Genomic DNA, 19275 nt, shown 5'->3' with positions numbered 1-19275 from the left:
ATGTTATGGTCAATCTCATACAAATTCTTACATCAGAGAAATGTGGATTGTTCCTGATAAATTGTCACACTAGGAAGGATTTTCTTGAATTTCTGTGGTTGGTTGGCTCAGTAATTCAGACCATCAAAGTCAGAAACCTAAATATCAATATTATCAATGGTATCAGAGAGATACCTATAATGAGCAGTTTAGACCAGTTGTTAGAGTCACCTTAATTTCCTGCAGTGGGAAGTAGGAATATATTTAATGGAAATTGGTAGTGCAAAGACTTACTCCTATCTAGGCCTGCTACCATTTTGGAGTTCAGAAATTCCACTCATCTTTTGGAAAAAACCCTCTTGTTAATTCTTATGAATTCTTCACAATGTGAAGCACTACTACTACTAAAATGTAAAAAGATATTTAGGTATTTCTAAATTTTAAGTCTACAGTGTATGCAGATGGAGAGGGATTTTGTTTGATTTTTTCCTGATTTTTTTTCTTTTTACTTTCATAGCCTCTAAAAATAACATAATAAATGACAGATCTGTTACTATAGATAACAATGGCTTCTGGATTTTATAAGAACCAAGTTTAATTGACAGTGTGGCAGATTCCATTAATAATACTTTTTTTTCCTCTTTTGTACTGCATCTGTAGCTGAATATGAAAAAAAACCCAAAATGGCTAAACCTTCTGAATTCACAAGTATTCACGTTTATCTATTATTGTTTATCACAAGAATGGGGAGTAGCTGACAGACTTCTGTCAAAAATATGTGATAGCAGCCTGGAGCACCTAAAAGAAATACTCCTTAGTTACTGATGCCGGTTTGAAAAAAAAAGAAAAAGGAATTATTAAGAAAAGTTTCCAAAGTTTTCTGACTGAGGGACTGCTTTCTACTGAAAACAGTCCTAAGATTAAAATTTGGAGTAACAAGTAAGAAATTCCATTTATTAATGCAGTAGTGCTAATTAATTCTTCATGTATGTAGGCTCAGCTGAAATTGATCAAAAATCTCGAATTAACGTTAAAACGTGCAGTTCAGTTGGGAGATCCTGTTGTGATTCAGGTTGTTTGTGCAACCCAGTGGAATCTGTGCTTACCACTGCTACAACACAATTTGCATCAACATGTGCGAAGGACATTGATCTCAGTTGCTGATGTCCTTGAAGAGATTGACAGGTAATTTTCAATGCTGTGTAGTTTTTTTGAAAGGTCTCAAAGCATCAAACTCATTTAAAAGATCAAGTTCCTTGGTATTAGTGTCTTTGAAAACTTTCCACTAGCTTGTAATAAATGTATGTCTGCATGTTGCATACATTTCCCTGTTAATTATTTAAATATAGGTTCCTTTCAGGCACAATCTTATACTGTTTAATGACCTGTAACAAATATTAAAATATTTTAGGAATTTTAAAATACTCTAATTAATCAAAATTATGTGAGAAAATTCCAAAGCTGCAGTATATGTGTTGGACTGTGGTCTAGATTCTTGTATTAACATCACTTTTGTTGGTTACAAAAATAAAATTCAAAAAATTGCTTCTGAAAAAACATAATGGCTTCTATATTACATGTCAAAAAAAAAGACTCTTCTTGCAAGATACTATTTTTGTATCTTTGGTGATACTCCTTTTTAATTAAAAAACTTCCTGTATTAAGAAAACTTTTTTTTTTGAGGTATATTCTTCTATTTGCTATTATGCTGTACTTAACCTTAAGGACCTAAATATTTTCACATTTTTTGTTAACTTGAATTGAGAAGTAAACATTAATATTTGTTATGTTGTTAAGTTTGGACTTAAGCATCGTCTGCGTGTTAGGAGCAGAGATCAGATCCTTTTCAGTAGAGCAAGTCACAATTGACACAATCTGCCATTTGAGCAGGACAGTAGGTGGTTTCTGCTGCATGTATTGCAGAGGAAGGTGAGGAATCTAGTTTCGGTATTTTAAATTCTTTTTTCAGTTGCGTAAAGAGTGGATATACTCATGCATGAAAACACTATATTGTATTACTGTACTGTTATTCTGTTTCCATATAGAGAATTCAAAATCAGCATAGGCAACGTTGAAATGTTAGTAATGGCAATTTTTTACTGAAATACTGCAGGGAGATTTTGGAAAGATTAGGGTTTGAGGGTTTGTCACGTGTATATTCTTAATCTGGCAGTCTCAGCCTCAATTCTGATATGGTACTGTTTCTAGAGACTGAATGAAGTAATTTGTGTCTGTTAATTTACCTGTCTTAATTTTTTGTTTGATTGCAGCATTAATTATGGCTACTTTGGTCCACAGGAAAAGGGTGGTACTTGCTCAGTCAGGCTGGCTCTGATGTGGACATACATTATTTCTATGGCATGATATTTGATAGGCTTGAAAACCTTTCTTCTCTCTCTTTTTCATAACATTGCTTTAATTTATCTGATTTTTTGTTATTCTTCCTGAAAATAATCAGTAGTAGTATGTAGAGCTCTGAGCTGTCATGAGTAGCTTCCTGGGGCAGGTGATGGATAGGGAGCTGGGTGTACCTGAGACTGGAGAGCGTGCAGTTTTGGTGAAGATATGCTGGCTTCATAGAGTACTGTCAACAACACCTGGGTAGAGACCGTACTTAGAGTGAATGTGTATGCCTGAGGTGAGCCACATCGTAAAAAGAGCTGAGAAAATATGACCAGGGCTAGAGTTTCAGAAGTATTAGCACCTACTAAAATGTTAGGAGCAGAGAGAGAACTTTTGTCAAAAGTCCTTATTCAGCACATTATAGTTTCTCTGTCAGTTAAGTATTTTTGAAAAGCTCTTCACCTGATTTGCACACCTAAGCAGTACTGGAAAAGAGTTCTATACATATGTAAAGACCAGTTAGTTGACAAGATGTGTTGCTTTCTCCTGCAGGGTCAGTGAAAGTATTATGCAGTTAAATTTTCTTATTAATTTCAGTTAAAAAGGCATGATAGTGAAAATGAAAGCAACAAGTCCGTTAAAAAGAGAATAAAAATTTCAATACTACAGTCACTTTTAATTATTGAGTTTCACTTTTGGGTGAGTTTTAGGTCTAGGAATTTTAGTGTGCCTTATTTTAACAGTTTACACTTAAATTTGTAATCCTTAGCATGTTGATTTTGTTGCGTTGTCAAGTTCATATGGAAATAGCTCATATTGAAGAAGATGGGGATAGACTAGAGGCTGCTCTGGAACATTTGCAAAAAGCTATGCACCTGAACAGTGGGCAGTATCAAGAACATCTGAGACTGAGTTTTAACCGCCTTCGTTTGAGTGCTATGCTGTACAAGCCACCTGAGCATCGAGAGGATCAGGCGGTAATGCTGATTGAACAGGTAAGTATGGAGAAGTCTGTAGCTGGAATGGGCTTGCTTATTAAATTCCAGCAGAGGAGAGACAGCTGTTTAGTAGAACTGCATGTTAGTAGAGCCAGCATCAGTTTTTTTTCAGCAAACTCTCTTTGCTTTTTTGCCTTGAAGTGGTTGTGCTGCTTCACAGTCTGAAGATCATAATAAAGAACTTTTTTCCCAATTCTTTCAAAGCTTATTTCTTGGGAAAGGTAGGGAGTTGCTAACTAGCAGAAATATCAGCAAAAAAAAAAAAAAAAAAAATCGCTGTTGTCAGTAATTAGGATTTCAATGCATTAAACACTTTTATTTAATGGGAAGCACAGTGTCCAAATTGCTAAACATCCTAGCTGGCTACGAGATAAATCAATATCATGTGGCTGCCACTAAATAATATACTCTGTAGTCACAATATGGGCACTGTCAAGAGTTACTGCATCTAATTCTGTTGTGCTGCCTTAGCACCTGAACAAAAATCATACTGGCAACTGATTGTTTTCCTGGTTTAAATGCTTTTCCATACAAGCTTACTCAGTTTATATGTTGCTTTAAAAAACCCCACCTCCTCTGACTTTAGTTAGTTCTTAGCAGACCAGGATTTTAAAATATTTTTTAGCAATTCCTAGTTACTGCATGCTGGATATGTTACTGTTGGTTGTAAATAAATTCTGTTCTTTGTTTGAAAAGGTATAACATAATGTCAGGTTATATATCGAGGAATATAATCGAAGATTCGTGAGAAGCAGAAACTGCACTTCGTATTAAATTATCTGTGGTGTAATCATGTGAATATCAACAAAAGTTCCACAGTCACTTTCAATGACAGTCATGCTGTGGAATGATGTGTGAGATACTTAAAGATACACAATCCCTATGGGTATTTTTTGGTAGTTGCAAGTTATATGATGTGTATTCTGTTATGTTCAGTAAGTAAGGTCTAGCTGGAATATAAAATGAACCTTATAATGAGTTCTTTTCTTTATGTAGGCTAAAAGGGGAAACCAAAAGGATAACATGAGGAAAAAGAGATCACTTCTGGTAAATGCAGGTCTTGCATTAGCTCCTGACACATTTCAAAGAGTCCTTGACAGTGAAAATGAAGCTAAAGGTAAAGTATGTGCCTGTGACTTAAAGTTACTAACTTTACTTTGCACCCTCTTAAAGGCTGGATATAGCATCTAGGAGCAACATATAGGGAATATTGCAATACAGATGAAGTGATAGTTCTGATGAATTCTGTGGCAGACTTCCTATTATTTTCACTAGGGATAAAAAAGGTATATGGTGATACTGGAAAAGTTGTTGATTTCCCCTCCAAATTCTTCTGAATCCTACTGTTGTGCTGTATTGTGCTTTAAGTAGTTCTATTTTCACTATGTACAATTCCTGAATGTTTTTAACCAAGGTAATTTTTAAGTGGTGTTTTCAGAAATTTCACCCAATAATACCCAGTGTTAATTACACTGGGTATTCTTTCTATATTGTAATTGTCTTTCTCTTCTAAGATCTTGCCTTTGAGAGCTCTAGTTTTGCACAGAGATTTAGGTGGGAATTCATTATTTACTTTCTAAAACATGGAACATAAATGGACACATTCCTCATGCCCCAAACAGAAAAACAAAATCAGTTTGTGATTATACAGCCTCTGGTTGAGGAAGTGTGCATAGGGAGCAGACTTTCCAGATAATCCAACAGATTGCTTCAACTGTTTTGTACTATCTTGGCAATAAAGTAAGTATGTGTATGTGACTAATTTTACTAACTTTGAGTAAAACCAGTGTTCTCCTGTTGGAGGAAGGGAATGCTACAGAAAGAGTCCTGTTGCTTCCAGAGCAGCCTGTGTGTGCTGTGGAACACCATGCAGCTCTCTCATGCTGTCTGTTCAGCCAGGCCACAAAGTTCACCTTGCACATCCCCATTTCAAACTTGATCAACTAATCACTTACAAGCCAGAGTCATATTCACAGATCAACTATTCCACTCTGTGCAGTCCTTTTAAGAATGTGAAAACTATGTTGCTGGAAAACATTTTCATAGATTATTCAAAGTGATACAATTTATTGTGTTTGTGAAATGAAGAGAATTAAAATCATGGACATCTCCTTGCTGTTAAATTTTAACTCGAGAACAGTAAAATTACTTTTGAAGTTCCTCTGAGAATAAATCTGAGCACACATTAGCCTTCCAGGTGGAGTCTTTTAAATGAGCAAGATTATTACAACATTTAAACTATTACAAAACTTCTTTTGACATAATATTTATAAAATTTTGTTCTGAAAACTTTCAGTTGTTTCTTAGGCTGTCATCCAAGCAGTGAGTTTTTGCTTTTTCTATGGCTTAGAAGTTGCCCCAAGATAAACATGTATTGAAGGAGTAAGAAAATACATATGCAAATTTATTATATTAAATGTACATAGGACAGAACATCAGACTAATATGGTTATTTTTTCCTTTCAGTTGCATAAAAAACTTTCTGTTTTCAGAATGAGTGTGTACTTTACATATTACATGGTTCATTTGCTCTTGAATGAACCTAACTAGAACCCTACACATCTTGTCAGAAAAGAGGTGTATTTGAGATATTTGGATAATAAACAAGCATAGATCAGTTTTGAATGGGACAACTGTATTTCAAGATACAGAAAAAAACCAAAATAGATGCTGGTAGAGTACATGATTTTATATTGGTTGATTGGTTTGGGGAAAGCTTTTGAAGAAATGATAAAAGGGCTGGATTTTGAGTGCTTCAGCAAGGAATTATGGATCTAATTCCTTGCCGTTCTTGTGGATTTTAAAATTTCTAATATATAAAAACTACCATTAATTTTTATTTCTTCACCAAGTTTTCTCAGGTAAAAGTAATACTCAAATAGGCTACCTCTGTGCCAAAGCCCAGCATCATACTAAAAGTGTGGAGAAAGTTGATGAACATTTGAAACACTTAAGAAATGGAAATGGCAGAGAAAGGTAATTTCTACAGACCTAAAGTGTCTCTTTCATCTTTTGTAGAAGTCTTTAAGAGGAAAGGTTCTGTCTCAGCGGTTTTTAGTGGGTGGTACCTTGTAAGAGGTTGAATGTTTCAGCCTCTGGCAACGTATGGAAGCGTGTGTATAATTTCTTGTCTGGAAAGCTCTGTTACATTTCCATGCTATGCAGAATTGTATCTTTCCCTGTTTCTAATCTGCTCTCTGACATGCACACTTAAACTCACCTGTTATATTGATACGAGCCCAATTTACAGAGGGATACATGGATTAAGGCTTGTACTTGATGAAGAATTGATACTTGCAAGGGTCTTTTTAAGTCCTTGTACCTAAAAAGTACATGAGGTGCTACAACTTTTTTGGTAAAAAAAATTAAGTAGTTCTTTCTGAGAGTCAGAAAGATTAATCTGTAGAAAAATGACAGGTTTAATTTTGACTATTTATATATCCTTTTGTCATTCTTTAGTTAAAAGGATGTGTCTACCTTTTTGCTGCACTAAAAATTCCTGTGCTGAAAATTAAAGCAGTTGTTTCTAAAAGATTCTAAATCCAAACTTGTTTTCAAGACTTATTTTTAAATTCTCAACATTAGTTTTGAAATATTTAATTTATTTTATGAGGTAGAAAATGAGGGTTGTCACACATGTTTTGAAACTTCAGTAGAACTACCATCCAGGGGAAGAATTCTGTCTCTTGGAATGCTGAAGACATTATTTTTAGTAGATAAAGTAATAGTGTTACCATTGCTACTGACAAGAAGTCTTCAATTTATTAATTTTGATTAGATGTAATTTTTTTTTCCTGGTGGCCATCATTATTGATATTATTATTTTTGTCAGTCCTGAACTGTGGAACCTAATCCTGCTTATTAACTAATTTTATTTATGCTTTTTCTTTGGTAGAATTATACTTTGGGCAGATTTGGCAAAAGTTGCATGTAAACAGGAAGTGTGGGATGTCTGCCGTGCAGCATGTAGATTTTGCCTCTTGTATGATGATATTTTGTTTAGGGAGGCAACAAAGCATAAAGCAAGTAAGTGACAAATAATTTTCAATGTTGTAAGGAACTTTTTAATAATTTATGTAAGTTACTAAAAGGAGTCAGACTGTATTGTTTTCTTTCCTCCCATTCCCAAAGTTCCCTGAGTTTCTTTTCTGGCACCACATATTGGCATACATGGAATATTCTTTCTACTTCCAAATCTAGAAATCAGTCATTACATTTATTTGTAGAAGCTGTACTCTACTGTTAGAAGTATTTCACCAGTGCTGTTGAGAAGCACTTCTATGAAACACATCTACCTGTCTTAACAACACAGGCGAATGGTCATCTAGGTCCATATCATTCATGCCTGATGGAGCTGTAGAAAACTGGGTTGTAAGTCACTTAGTATGATGCTCTCGTGTTAACATTTTTTACCCTTTAATCTCCTATTAGTAAGTGGTTCCTCTGAGGTATCCAACATTGTACCTTATTCCTTGAGGGTCTGCTGGAAACCTAGTACACATTAAGAGTTTTTTAACTTGGGGAAAAGCACTTTTAAATCACTCTCTGCTTCCTGGCTTTTGAAAAAGTTGGCTTTGTCAGGGAATTTGTAAAACTCACATTTAAGAATAGATGAAATGGTTTTTCTTTTCGCTAGCCAAAGTTAATTGAACCTATTCCACATTTTTTCCAAGGTCCACTTAAAATAGCACATCAATTTGCTGGTTTTCTTTCATAAGTTTTGCATCTTCAGACTAGCCATGTTTAGTCTTTTGTCTTCTTTCCAAACAAAATAAGGGAAAAATAAGTACACTTGCCAGAAACTGAAGGCGACCATGTGCCAAAAGCATCATGAATAGAAACTGGTGTGTTATTAGAAACTTTGTGTTTATATTAAACAATCTTAGCCTTTTCTCTTCATTATTAACTAAAGAAAAAGAATGCTGTTTTTACTCTTTACAAATGTGTGCATTACCAGAAAGTAATCCAGTCCATGATTCAAATGCACAAAGACTTTAGACTCTGCATAATCCAGTTCTATGCTCCACTTCCATTTATGGAATAAAATTGAACTAGAGGCCATGGAGTCTATTCACACTGAAATTTCAGTATGCATACTATGACTGGAGCAAGTTCTTTGCTGCAAGTATTGAAGATTATAAATGAATTGAAATGGAGCAAAATCACAGGTAAGAAATGCTTCAACACTGCTTGGGAGCAGGTTTTGATTGCAATAAATTGTAATAATGTAAAAGTTAGTTACTTGAAATACTTAAGAATTTTTTCTTTCTAACTATTCCATGTGAATTTAAGACTATCTAGGGATTTGTAAATTTAAAAATGAAGATGATGATTTGCATGGAAATAATAATGGGTTTATTTATTTTTAGCACAGAAGAACAAAGCTAATGCAACTATGATGATTGATGGTCAAGGTGACAGCTCATCAGGAGAATCATTGCTGCCTGCTAAATCCTTTTCTTTTGAAGCAGATTTACTCAGAATACTAGCAGAAATAAGATTTATTAATGCAGAGGTAAATAAATTACACAACTGTCATTCTTATTTGCTTAGTTTTGTTTAATACACAAATCTGGAAGCACTGGAATTTTGAGTTATTTTCTGTCTTCCTAGGAAGTAAAGGAAGTGGTTTCATGAAGCAACCTTATCAAAATACTGTGCGAAAGTAACCGTAGCACTAGTTTTAGTGCAGGTGCTGATAACACTACAGGAGATTCTACTGTAAATTTTTGACATCTGACATTACATTTCTGGATCCTTGAAGTTCCAGCATGATTGAAAAGCTTACATATATAAATGATGGGTTTTTCTCCTTGTAATTATTTAGTAAAATTAGCTGTAGACAATTTTAAGCTTATGAAGTGCTGAGCATTGTACTTGATATACTTGTGCATGCCTGTACAGCATTTGAAAAAACATTTTGCTTTTTTTCAATTTTTGAAGAGGTAACAGCACTAATATGAAGTAATTTCTGTTAGTAATAGTCTGTTTTTACAATGATAACCTGGGTAGACAATTTATTTCTCTGTGTTTTTTCAGGCAACTGTTCATTTATTGAGATTGCAGGGAGTCAAACTGAATGATCATGCTGTACCTCCAGAGGCTACATACCAGTGTCGTCCAGGATATCTTCCTGACAGTGATCCAGAATGGAAAACATACAGGTACTTTTTTGTAATACATATCAAGGAACTCTTAATAGATTATTATTATGAGACACCAATGATAATTGCAAAAACTGTTACTCTTTACAGTATCATTACTGTTTCTCCTTAGTAAAATTGTCACCAGATTCTTCATTTTTGTGGGTAGTCATGGGAAATGGGAAAAAGATCCAAAAAATAGTTTGAGATATTTTTTCTTAGGTTTCCTTTCATTCTGGAGTGTGGATTTTTCATTTAACATTTATTTCTCTGAAACTAGAAGCTAGTGTTCCAAGCTGAAAAATAATTAAATTGTTGTACATTGACACTTAGATAATTAAATTCTGTATTTAAAAATACGTTTTCTCAAATCAAAAAGCACTTTTTGCCTTGCTTTATAGCTCCTATACATATAATGATTTCATAGTACTGAATGCATATGATGAATTATTCCAGTTTGCAAATCTAGTGTGCTCCATCCAATCAACTGAAATGAATTTGGGAGAGTAGAATATAGCAAGTACTCTTTTTTACTAGTCTGACATGATTATTTCTTGTGAAGGAGAAGAAGGAGGAGAGAGATTTCTGAAGATGATGCTTAGACTCTCTGCTGTTCACATTCATAGTAATACCAGCCTTATTGATACAGTGTCATGTCCTGCGAGATCAGGATGGCAGAGTGTCCCTAGGTCTGTTCATTAAATCTGAAAATTAAGTAAAGTTTCTCACACTGTCTGATTACAAATGTTCAGTAGAACAGGAAAAATTATAAACTGATCATGGCCAAGGGGCAAAGAAGATGAGAACTCTGTTCCAAAATTTGCTACTAGCTATTTTTGAGTTTACCTAATTAGATTTTAATTAGATTAAAAACCCATAGGAAAAAAAAGGACTTTGGTCTGGTACTGTGCCCTTGTTGACATAGTAATAACCATTGTCAGTTTGTGCTTTTGACTTTATGACTTTGGAACCATGGCAATTCTGTATGATCATTCAAGACTTTATTTTTAGTATTGTTTTTTCACAGTAATAGTATATGTTGATAATTAAGAAAGAAAATAAATTTATTGAAAAAAAGTTATTGCATAGATTGTGAAAAAGTTATTGTATTTAAAATGATTACAGCATTTCAAAGCACCTGGAAATGTCTTTGAGTACAAGAACAGATGCAGTTTTGAGTAAAAAAGATGAGTCCTTAACTCTCAGATGGCATGCCTCACCTATATCTATATTCAACTAGAGTCTTGACATGGTTATTTGATTTCTAGCACTGATGGCTGGATTCACACACGCATTTAAAAAACCCAAACTTGTGGATGAAACATGAATCATAAACACTGTTTTTTAAGCTAATAGCATTTGCATGTCAGAGACTACTTATTTTATATTGATACTACTTCCTTTTCTGAACCATCTTCTCATTGAAGTGAAATATGTCAGTGGATGAGAACTTAATAAATGCAACTGAAAAGTAATTAAATTTCTGTTCTTGTTGGTAGTACTGCATATTTAACCTTACGATAGAATTCCTTCTAGTGTTGGAGTTTTGGAATAACAGCTTCTTTATACTAATTTTATAGTTTATGGATAGACAACTTATCTCGGTATGCTATGGAAAACTTCCAGCGTGCAGCTGAAATAGGAGAAGAATTGAATGAAGCCTGGATTGTTCACAATGCTGTGGTGTATATCTTAAATTATAACAGACATGTGATTTCTTCAGGAAGACAGAAGGACATTATTGGGTATCTGCAGACTCTTCTTGGAGCCATCAAGACTGTTGGGCACAACGGGTAAATAGAGATGTTTGGATATGAACATACTCTTTTTTTCTAAAACACAGAAAATATTATTGCAAACATTGAAAGTCACTTTGTGCTGTGAAATATTTATTGCTGGCTTTCATTGGCAGTGAAAGAGCCTTGGTATATATAGAGTAGCTCTGGAGATAAATTGTGAAAATTAAGTGTTAATCCTTTCTGTTTGTTCATTGTTACTATACACTGTAAGCCATACTAACTTTAGACCAATAAGTATTGCTTTCTCTTCAGTGTGGAATAGCAACATGTGCATGCAAAATAGCATTTTGTTAAGTTAGTCAGAAAATTGGGAAAATTCTCTGAGACTGAATTTGCACAACACCTCAAAATGCATTTGCTTGCTGTCAGGTCTCTGAACTTGAGTAATTTTGGAAATATAGTTCATTGCAAATAGTTCTAACCAGCGTAAGGTGACTCCTACTGGTTCTGAAATACGAGAAAATAGAAAACAAAAGAAATAAAGGGAATGTGCTCATTAGTAGACCATGAAAAGGGGAACATGGATTCCACAGTGGTTTAGAGAAATCCTGCTCTCCAGTAAATGCAATGGGGAGAATGATCAATCATTGTGGAATAGATACTCTAGATACATAGTCAAAAACTAACTATGGGACAAATTCCTAGATATTTTGAAACTTCGTTGGGAGTGACCTCACCACTAGGAGAGTAATGACAAGCAGCAAAGAAGTCTCTTTTAACAGTAGTGGGGAATAAACTTAAAATTTCAGTTTGTGCAGACTGGTAATACCTGCTTACTAATTTTGATACTTATATCAGTATGTACTACCAATAATCTCATATATATAGTTAGGTTCATCTTTTCTCAAAAAAACCCCAAAAATTTCCGCTTGGCAGTGGATTGGCATGACAACCATAAAAAATGTGAAGGGCTTGGTTTATGATACTTTTTTAGAAAATGGTTGCTCTATTCATATGAGAAAAAGAAAAAGAGTGAGAAAAATTGGTGTTAACTGAAAATTGATTCTGGGTTTTGTAGTTTTAATCATTGAACTGCTTTACCAGCTGGCAGGTTTTTTTGGGTAATATCCATAATTTTGCTTTCTATGAAAAAACTAGATTTTCACATAATGCTTGCTTCTTGAAATAAATAACTTTATTCCTCCCTTTTATTTTGATCTGATGCAGTATGCATTTCTGATTTTTGTTTTCTTCTACAGAAGTACTGAAATTTTACTGATGTTATGTAATGCTTTGGCTAGAGGCCTAATTATTTCTTGGATTCCAAAGCCAAAACCTGCTGAGAAGATAGAAGATACAGCAGCAGAGAGTAGCAGAAAATCTGCAACAAAGAAACAGGAAAAAGCAAATACCATCCAGTCTTTTTCAGTAGATCCTAGTGGATTTCCTGACATCAAAGTTGCCTTAGAGGTGCAAACCCCTGATTTTTTATAGTCTCTTTCATTCTGCTGTCATATATTACAGTAGAATGAATTCCTATAAATTCAAGAGTAGAAGTTCTTGTTGAAAACCTACCTTCTTTTACAATTTCTGTCACCACAAATCCTCCCCAGATGCACATTGGAGCTCCTTACCAACTTGGGGCTGAGGACTGTAACTTCTATTTGCCTTGGGTTGACTTAAAGGAGATGTTGTTAGGCTTAGAGATGCATGTGCAATAATCTAAAAATAACTAATGGATAGCATGTTCCGTACAAGAAGCTTTCCACATTCTCCTGTATTTCACTTTTTTTTTTTCTCTTCTTGGTGTTTAGGTTTGTGAATTTGCCCTAAACGCAATGACTGGAACCATACCTAATGAAAAAGTTTCTATTGCTGCACAACAACAGATCATTGCTACCTGGGTGAAAGCAAAGCAGTTAAATCAGCAGCAGATCAGACATCAGCATGGGACTCGGGAGGAGGTATGATTTTTCTGAAATCCTGCATAGTGTTGAAACTTCACAAAGAAAAGTTAAATTCATAAGTTCATTTAATAATGACTGAAATTATCAAGGTACATTTTCTTCTGTATATTTGATCATAATGTAAAACTAAATTTTGGTTGTACCTCAATGCGGGACACAGCAAATTTTTCACGTTGGGTGTAGCAGTGAGTCTACATTTCTTAACTCTTCCATATGCTGTTAGCTGCCAGGGTGATGTTTGTCATGTGATGACTGTTGAGCAAAATTGATTGTGAATTCACAAATATAAAATAATAAAATGGCTGCATTAAAAGTGTTAAGAAAAATCAGCTATATTAATGTCAACATTTGCTATGGCCTTTATATATATATATATTATAGACCTGGTAAGCTGGAAAGAAATATTTAATTCTTAGATTTTTATTTTATAGTGTCCATAAAACTGGAAACCCTCAGTGGCATATGAAATTTGGCTTCATTGTATTGTTAATGTGGGCTTTTAGTGTTGAAACTAGTAGTTCAGAGTTCACAGTGTTAATTAAAAATATATAAATACAAAAACCAACCATTTTAAGGACACAGTAGAGAGCAGGAATTGCTCAGAGTAAACTGAGGTTTTCAAACATTATTATTATTAATAGTAGTATTTTGTCATCTCAATTAATGTCAATAATATTAACTTGCAAAAAAAATCTCTGAATGTAAATTATTTATTTCTGCTTAGAATAATGATGAAGCACAAAATCCTCTGGCAAGAATTCTTGTTGGTCTGGAAATGTATTCATGTAATGGCTTAGGTCTCATGGATTTCACTGTTCCTAGTTTATCTCAGGTATTTAAGGTTTATTTTATAAGCTCTTGAGTTTTAAGAAATTGTGTACTATGAATTTGATTTCAAATTCAATTTTAAATGGAGTTTATTTTTGAAACTTTTATTGTACCATTATTTTCCTTAACCAAGAGATTAAATATTTATGACAGGAAGGAAATTTTCATGACAGAATAATTTTATTTATCCAAAGACCAGATACCATTAGAATATAAATATTTGGTTTATGCTTATGTTGCTCTAGCAGATAGTTTCAGTAACCATCAGATGGGCATAATGGGTTCAGGTGAATTCTGTACAGAACCATACTTCTAACCTTTCATTTTTCTTCTGGAGAAAACTTAATAGAAGCTTAAAGTTGTTTAGGTTAGAAAAGCCCTCCGAGATCACGGAGTCCAACTGTTCCCCCAGCACTGCCAAGGCCACCAAGTGCCACACCCACATGACCTTTAAAGTCATCCAGGGATGGGAACACCCTTTCAGTGAAGGAATTTTTCACAATATCCAACCTACATCTCCCCTGGTGCAACTTGAGGCTGTTTCCTCTTGTCCTGTCACTTGTTACCTGGGAAAAGACACTGACCCCTCCCTGGCTTCAGCTCATTTCAGGTAGTTATAGGGGGGATTGAGTTTATATTAGAAGCATTCAAGATTTCAACAGAAAAGTTCACACTATAGTGAATTTACTTTTGACAGTTGCAAGGTGGAACACAACTACACTTGGTTACTATTGATTGACTGTGTGAAATAAAACTAGCAGGCTGCCAGGACAACCACAAACTATTACTGACAACTAGGAACTGGGTCCTTATGAATATATAGGTATCTAATTCTAGTTGGTGTACAGATTTATGTCAAATATTATGAGTTAACTTTACCTATCACTTCACTGGCATAGTTTCGTATAGCAGTGTTGTAGTATCTTCATTTGGACCAATTCATTAACAATTACCACTATCGTAAAAAGGTGGACCCTTGACATGTACAAAAAAAATTAAATGAAAACATTTAGATCCTATAATGAAACTATATATGAAACTACCTGTAACTGTCTATATCCATACGTATGTATGTTTAGGTTGGAAAAGACCTCTAAGATTATGGAGCCCAAGCTCTCCCAAACTGCCACATATATAACAGCATACACAGGAACTGCTTATGACAATTACTGGTTGTTGCAAAACTGCTTCTATGTCCCATTCTTACTTTTGGCTTAACTGAAATGGGCTCTGAGTTTTGAAAGAGTAAACCAGTTTATTCCACTGGTTTTCGAAAGATGACTGAGGACATAGAACAAGTTCTGGCCAAAAGGCATGCACAATTATACCTGGATTTGCACACACTATGTTAATACTACACAGTGAATGAGGCCTCTCTATTGTATATTTTGATTGTACTTGTAGCTCTTTCATTTTCTAGATGTCTTTATCATGTACTTGTTCTGTGCCCAGGTGGGTTGTGAAAAAAAGCATACAAAAACCTTTAATTTAAACCTTTTTTTTTTAATCCTAGTTACTGGATTTGGCTTTAGAATGCAGTTGGTCAGATTCCTTAGTGGAATTGCAGACACTGACACGACTTACGTATTTTGCATATGTATCACAAGACTATGAAAGAGTGATGACTTGTTCCAAAAGGATCTTGGAATCAAATGAGAATTTTGTCCTCAATAGAAATACTAAGAAATATGGCCTGTAAGTACACAGAATTATGTATGATATGGTAATATACTTGAACTAAGTTTTGAAGAAAGTAAAGAGGGTAAATGTGTCTGGTCACATAATCAAAAATGGAAGAATCTTTTTCCAAAGAAATTGTGCAGCTGCAGATGAAAATGAAAGTAAAAGGCAATGGGAGATCCAGATTGTGGCTCTGGACCCTGTTCAGACAGATGAAGCTTGCTATCCAAGGGAGTTGGAAACTTGTACATCTCTGTGTTGGGTGTCTTTCTGGGAGCACTGCTGCTCTGAAATGATCTCTGGCAATCATAGTATTTTGACTCTTTATAATCTCTAAGCAGAAAATAGCTGATTCTACTTCTTTTGATGAAGCAAATTGTTTTCAGTGCTCATCTGGCTCTAATACACTGAAGGGCTAGGTAGTTCATGGACCAAGTTGAAGCTGGGGGTGATGTAAGATACAAGCAGTTCCTGTATTCCAGGCTCTGCTGTCCGGTAGTCTGACAGCACTAAATTGCCACCTATGCATATGGGTGCAATAGGAGTGTAACTAATTCCTTTAAAAGCCCGGTCTCTTACTTAACTGATATTTTGAAATTTGGCTTTAAAAAAACCCAAAACCAAAAGGTATATATAAATGGACCTATTGGTGAGTCCTTTATTATAAAAAAGGTGATACTCTTTGAGCTCTCTATTTTTAAAAATCATTTCCTCCAAAACCAGAATTTTATTTTATCCAAAGAGAAAATAATCAACTCCATTTAATAGCAGTTTTTCTGAATGTAGCAGGTTTGAAATAAACATGTGAAAGATTTCAGATACAATATAGTGCTCATTTTTTAAATCCGCAAAATAATTGAACTTACAAAAACAGTATCCTGTTCCTTGAAACTCATAGTTGTTTTCTACATAGGTTTAAGAACACATAAAACCATGTAAGTTATCTTAATATTATATAGATCATTTCAAAACTTCACAGAAATTCAGAGACTCTTTGCTGCACATGCAGCAATCTGCAAGCCAATGCAAGATGGAATGTTGGATTGTGCAGCCACGAGCTGTCGCTCTGCTTGCGGAGCGGTGTTTGCCGGTGCAGCGCAGCCCGGCTCTGCCCTCTCGTGGGCGCCGCGGCTGCTCGGCCACGGGGACACCCAAACCCCCCGCAAATCGCATTCATTCTTTTCTTACTAAGTTGCTATTAATCAATGGTATTAACCAATGGTATCAATTTATCTGTGTATTCATTTTTAACTGATTAACTGTGGAACTGAAATCTACATTATTTTCTTCTACATATAGTGGAGTGGGATCCCTATCAATTTCTCCAGAGCCTGGGCATACTTCACCAGACACAAGCATGACAAAATAAAGTATCAAAAATTATCTCATTTTCCTGATTTCTGGTTTTAATTGCTTGGTGTATATGTTCACCTTAGACCTAGTATTTTTTTAATGTACAATAGTGAAAAATAGGGAGAAAATTAAAAATTTATGTTCATTCCTTTATTCTGAATAAAGGTAATAGGTTTTTTTTTTTTTTTAATCCGGTTTCACTGTTATTTTCCATAGAGTTGTATTTTAGTCTATCTTTTCACAAAATATTTTGGTTTTGAAATGTTTTCTAATTTAAAAAGAAAACTAAATAAAAGGATTTGTAACTTCCTAAGCAAGGGAACATCTATATAGAAGCAACTTGACTACATCATTAATACAAATTGGTATGATCTTAACCTGTAAGACTTAGCACTTATTGAAATATTTGCCTTTATGCAGGCTTGGTAACAAGGTGAGACAAGAAATGTTAAGCATTGCAGCCTGTATACAAGGAAAGATCACAATGGAGAATTTGTCTGGAAGAAAATATCTGCGTGTAGCAGCATCAAAAACCTTTGTTCAGAGTGCCAGGTATGTTTTATATTGAGAGAAAACAAACATAAAACAGATCTAAAATTTAATTACACTTTTGGGGATCATAATATTTTCTCCCAAGACTGATAAAAATCAACATAATTGTGAGCTGAAATCTTTAACAAAGGATTTGGCAAATTTTTGCACTTCAGTAAATTTATCAACTACTTTCCATATAGCTGACTTTGTAGTGTCAGAGAATCATACCATTCTCAGAAGGGGTCTAGTTCAGACTCCTGCTCAAAGCAGGGCCAGTCCAGGGCTTTATCCAGTCTGGCTGTGAAAACCTCAAGGAATGGAGACATGCAGCTTCTGTGAATAACCTGCTCCACTGTGTGGTTGTACCCATGGGAGTAATTTCTGAACCTTTCTTGTTTTAATTTATGCCTGTTCTTGCCTGTCCTGCCATTCACTGGGAACAGCCTGGCTGTTGCTTTTCAATAACTTTGTTAGGTTATTTAGAAACTTCTCCTTGTTGAGACTCCCAAAGCCATCTCTTCAAGTAGCCCTCTTCTCAAGGCAGGTGCAGTCTAGTCCCTGGATCATCTCAATGGCCCTTCACTGAGCTCCTTGTGGTTTCTCCATGTCTGGCATGTATTGGGTGGCCTAGAACTGGACATAGCAGTCTAAATGTGGTCAAAAGAGTGCTGTCTAGAGGGTGATCATATTGACAGTTTCCAAAAACTGCTTTTTTTAAAACAGTAACACTACTCAATTGGCGATTACATTACATCAATCTATAACTTTTCACTAAAATGCCAAGCTTTATTCTCACGCTGATGAGTACTGTATTGTGTCACAATCTGGAGTATTATTAACTTTTATTAATTCAAAGTATCATTTGCAGTAATATGCTCAAAGCAATTTGAATGCAGCTAGTGGCATTTGGTGCATATTCTTGTGTTACAGTGGTACTGTACTAAGCAAAATCCACAGTACAGTAATAATTATGGTGTTTTATTTTTTAATAGTTTTTAGAATGAGAAATTAACACAATAGGAAGCCAAAAAAGTATATTACTCCAACGAGAACATCTTGAGGAGGTTTCTGCTATTGTTTAAATGAGTGCTCTTGAGCTAAGATTATGCAGAAATATAGTAAAATTAATTATTATCATTAATATGCTACTTATTTATTCCTAGTTCTGCTGAGTGTGTGTAATTGTTTGGTATATAAAAATGGAAAATAGCTTTTCTATAGAGTCCTTATACTAAGTCCTTGTCGCTGAGGTGATCCATAGATCAGCTAAACCCAAATGTTCCTAAAAGTAAAATTCTTTATTATAGGTAAACTGTGGCTCTTTTTCCTTATAAAGTTCTACTTCCCTTTCTTCAGGCATGCAGGTGAAGCTGGAAATTATTCCCTTGTCATGTTTGCAGCTAGACACTTTTGGAATGCATGTTTACCTTTGCTAGGCTCACCACGTGACAGAGAACAGTTAAAAGAACCTGCCAAAATAATTCTTAAGAATATAATTAAAGCAGAATCTAAAAACAAACAGGTAAGAATTTCTAATAGGTATTGTTTGTTTTTAGCGATTGGTGCTGATGGCAAAGAAACTTCAGGATACCTTTCCTAAGAGGCAATAGTGACTTATTTGACATAAACACATTTCTGATTTCTTACCTGCAGTCGCATGCTCTTATATTCCATTTGGTGACTCTTTTGGTTTTGGGCAATTGTCAAACTC

The 19275-nt window shown here is 34.7% G+C and overlaps 1 protein-coding gene across 4 annotated transcripts in view; it reads left to right on the top strand.

Moving 5' to 3' along the window:
• The window catches only part of CFAP46 (cilia and flagella associated protein 46), a 70787-nt gene that overhangs the window by 12538 nt on the left and 38974 nt on the right, over positions 1-19275 (top strand). For 2 of the 4 annotated variants that reach the window (XM_039731447.1, XM_039731445.1), the window contains exons 11-24: positions 974-1164; positions 3092-3317; positions 4317-4437; positions 6173-6296; positions 7216-7346; positions 8690-8835; positions 9360-9484; positions 11044-11256; positions 12462-12672; positions 13017-13166; positions 13894-14001; positions 15511-15692; positions 17451-17582; positions 18921-19086. In XM_039731447.1, coding sequence (XP_039587381.1) covers positions 974-1164; positions 3092-3317; positions 4317-4437; positions 6173-6296; positions 7216-7346; positions 8690-8835; positions 9360-9484; positions 11044-11256; positions 12462-12672; positions 13017-13166; positions 13894-14001; positions 15511-15692; positions 17451-17582; positions 18921-19086 — 2226 coding nt within the window. Of the gene's footprint in view, positions 1-973; positions 1165-3091; positions 3318-4316; positions 4438-6172; positions 6297-7215; positions 7347-8689; positions 8836-9359; positions 9485-11043; positions 11257-12461; positions 12673-13016; positions 13167-13893; positions 14002-15510; positions 15693-17450; positions 17583-18920; positions 19087-19275 lie in introns of those variants that run through there. The other 2 variants (XM_039731446.1, XM_039731448.1) reach the window with 2 other exon arrangements.

The sequence above is a fragment of the Passer montanus genome, unplaced genomic scaffold (assembly GCF_014805655.1).
Source record: "Passer montanus isolate IOZ18808 unplaced genomic scaffold, ASM1480565v1 scaffold77, whole genome shotgun sequence".
Lineage (NCBI taxonomy): Eukaryota > Metazoa > Chordata > Aves > Passeriformes > Passeridae > Passer > Passer montanus.
Note: the sequence above shows the minus strand (reverse complement) of the source record. Positions and strands in the feature narration are given on the sequence as shown.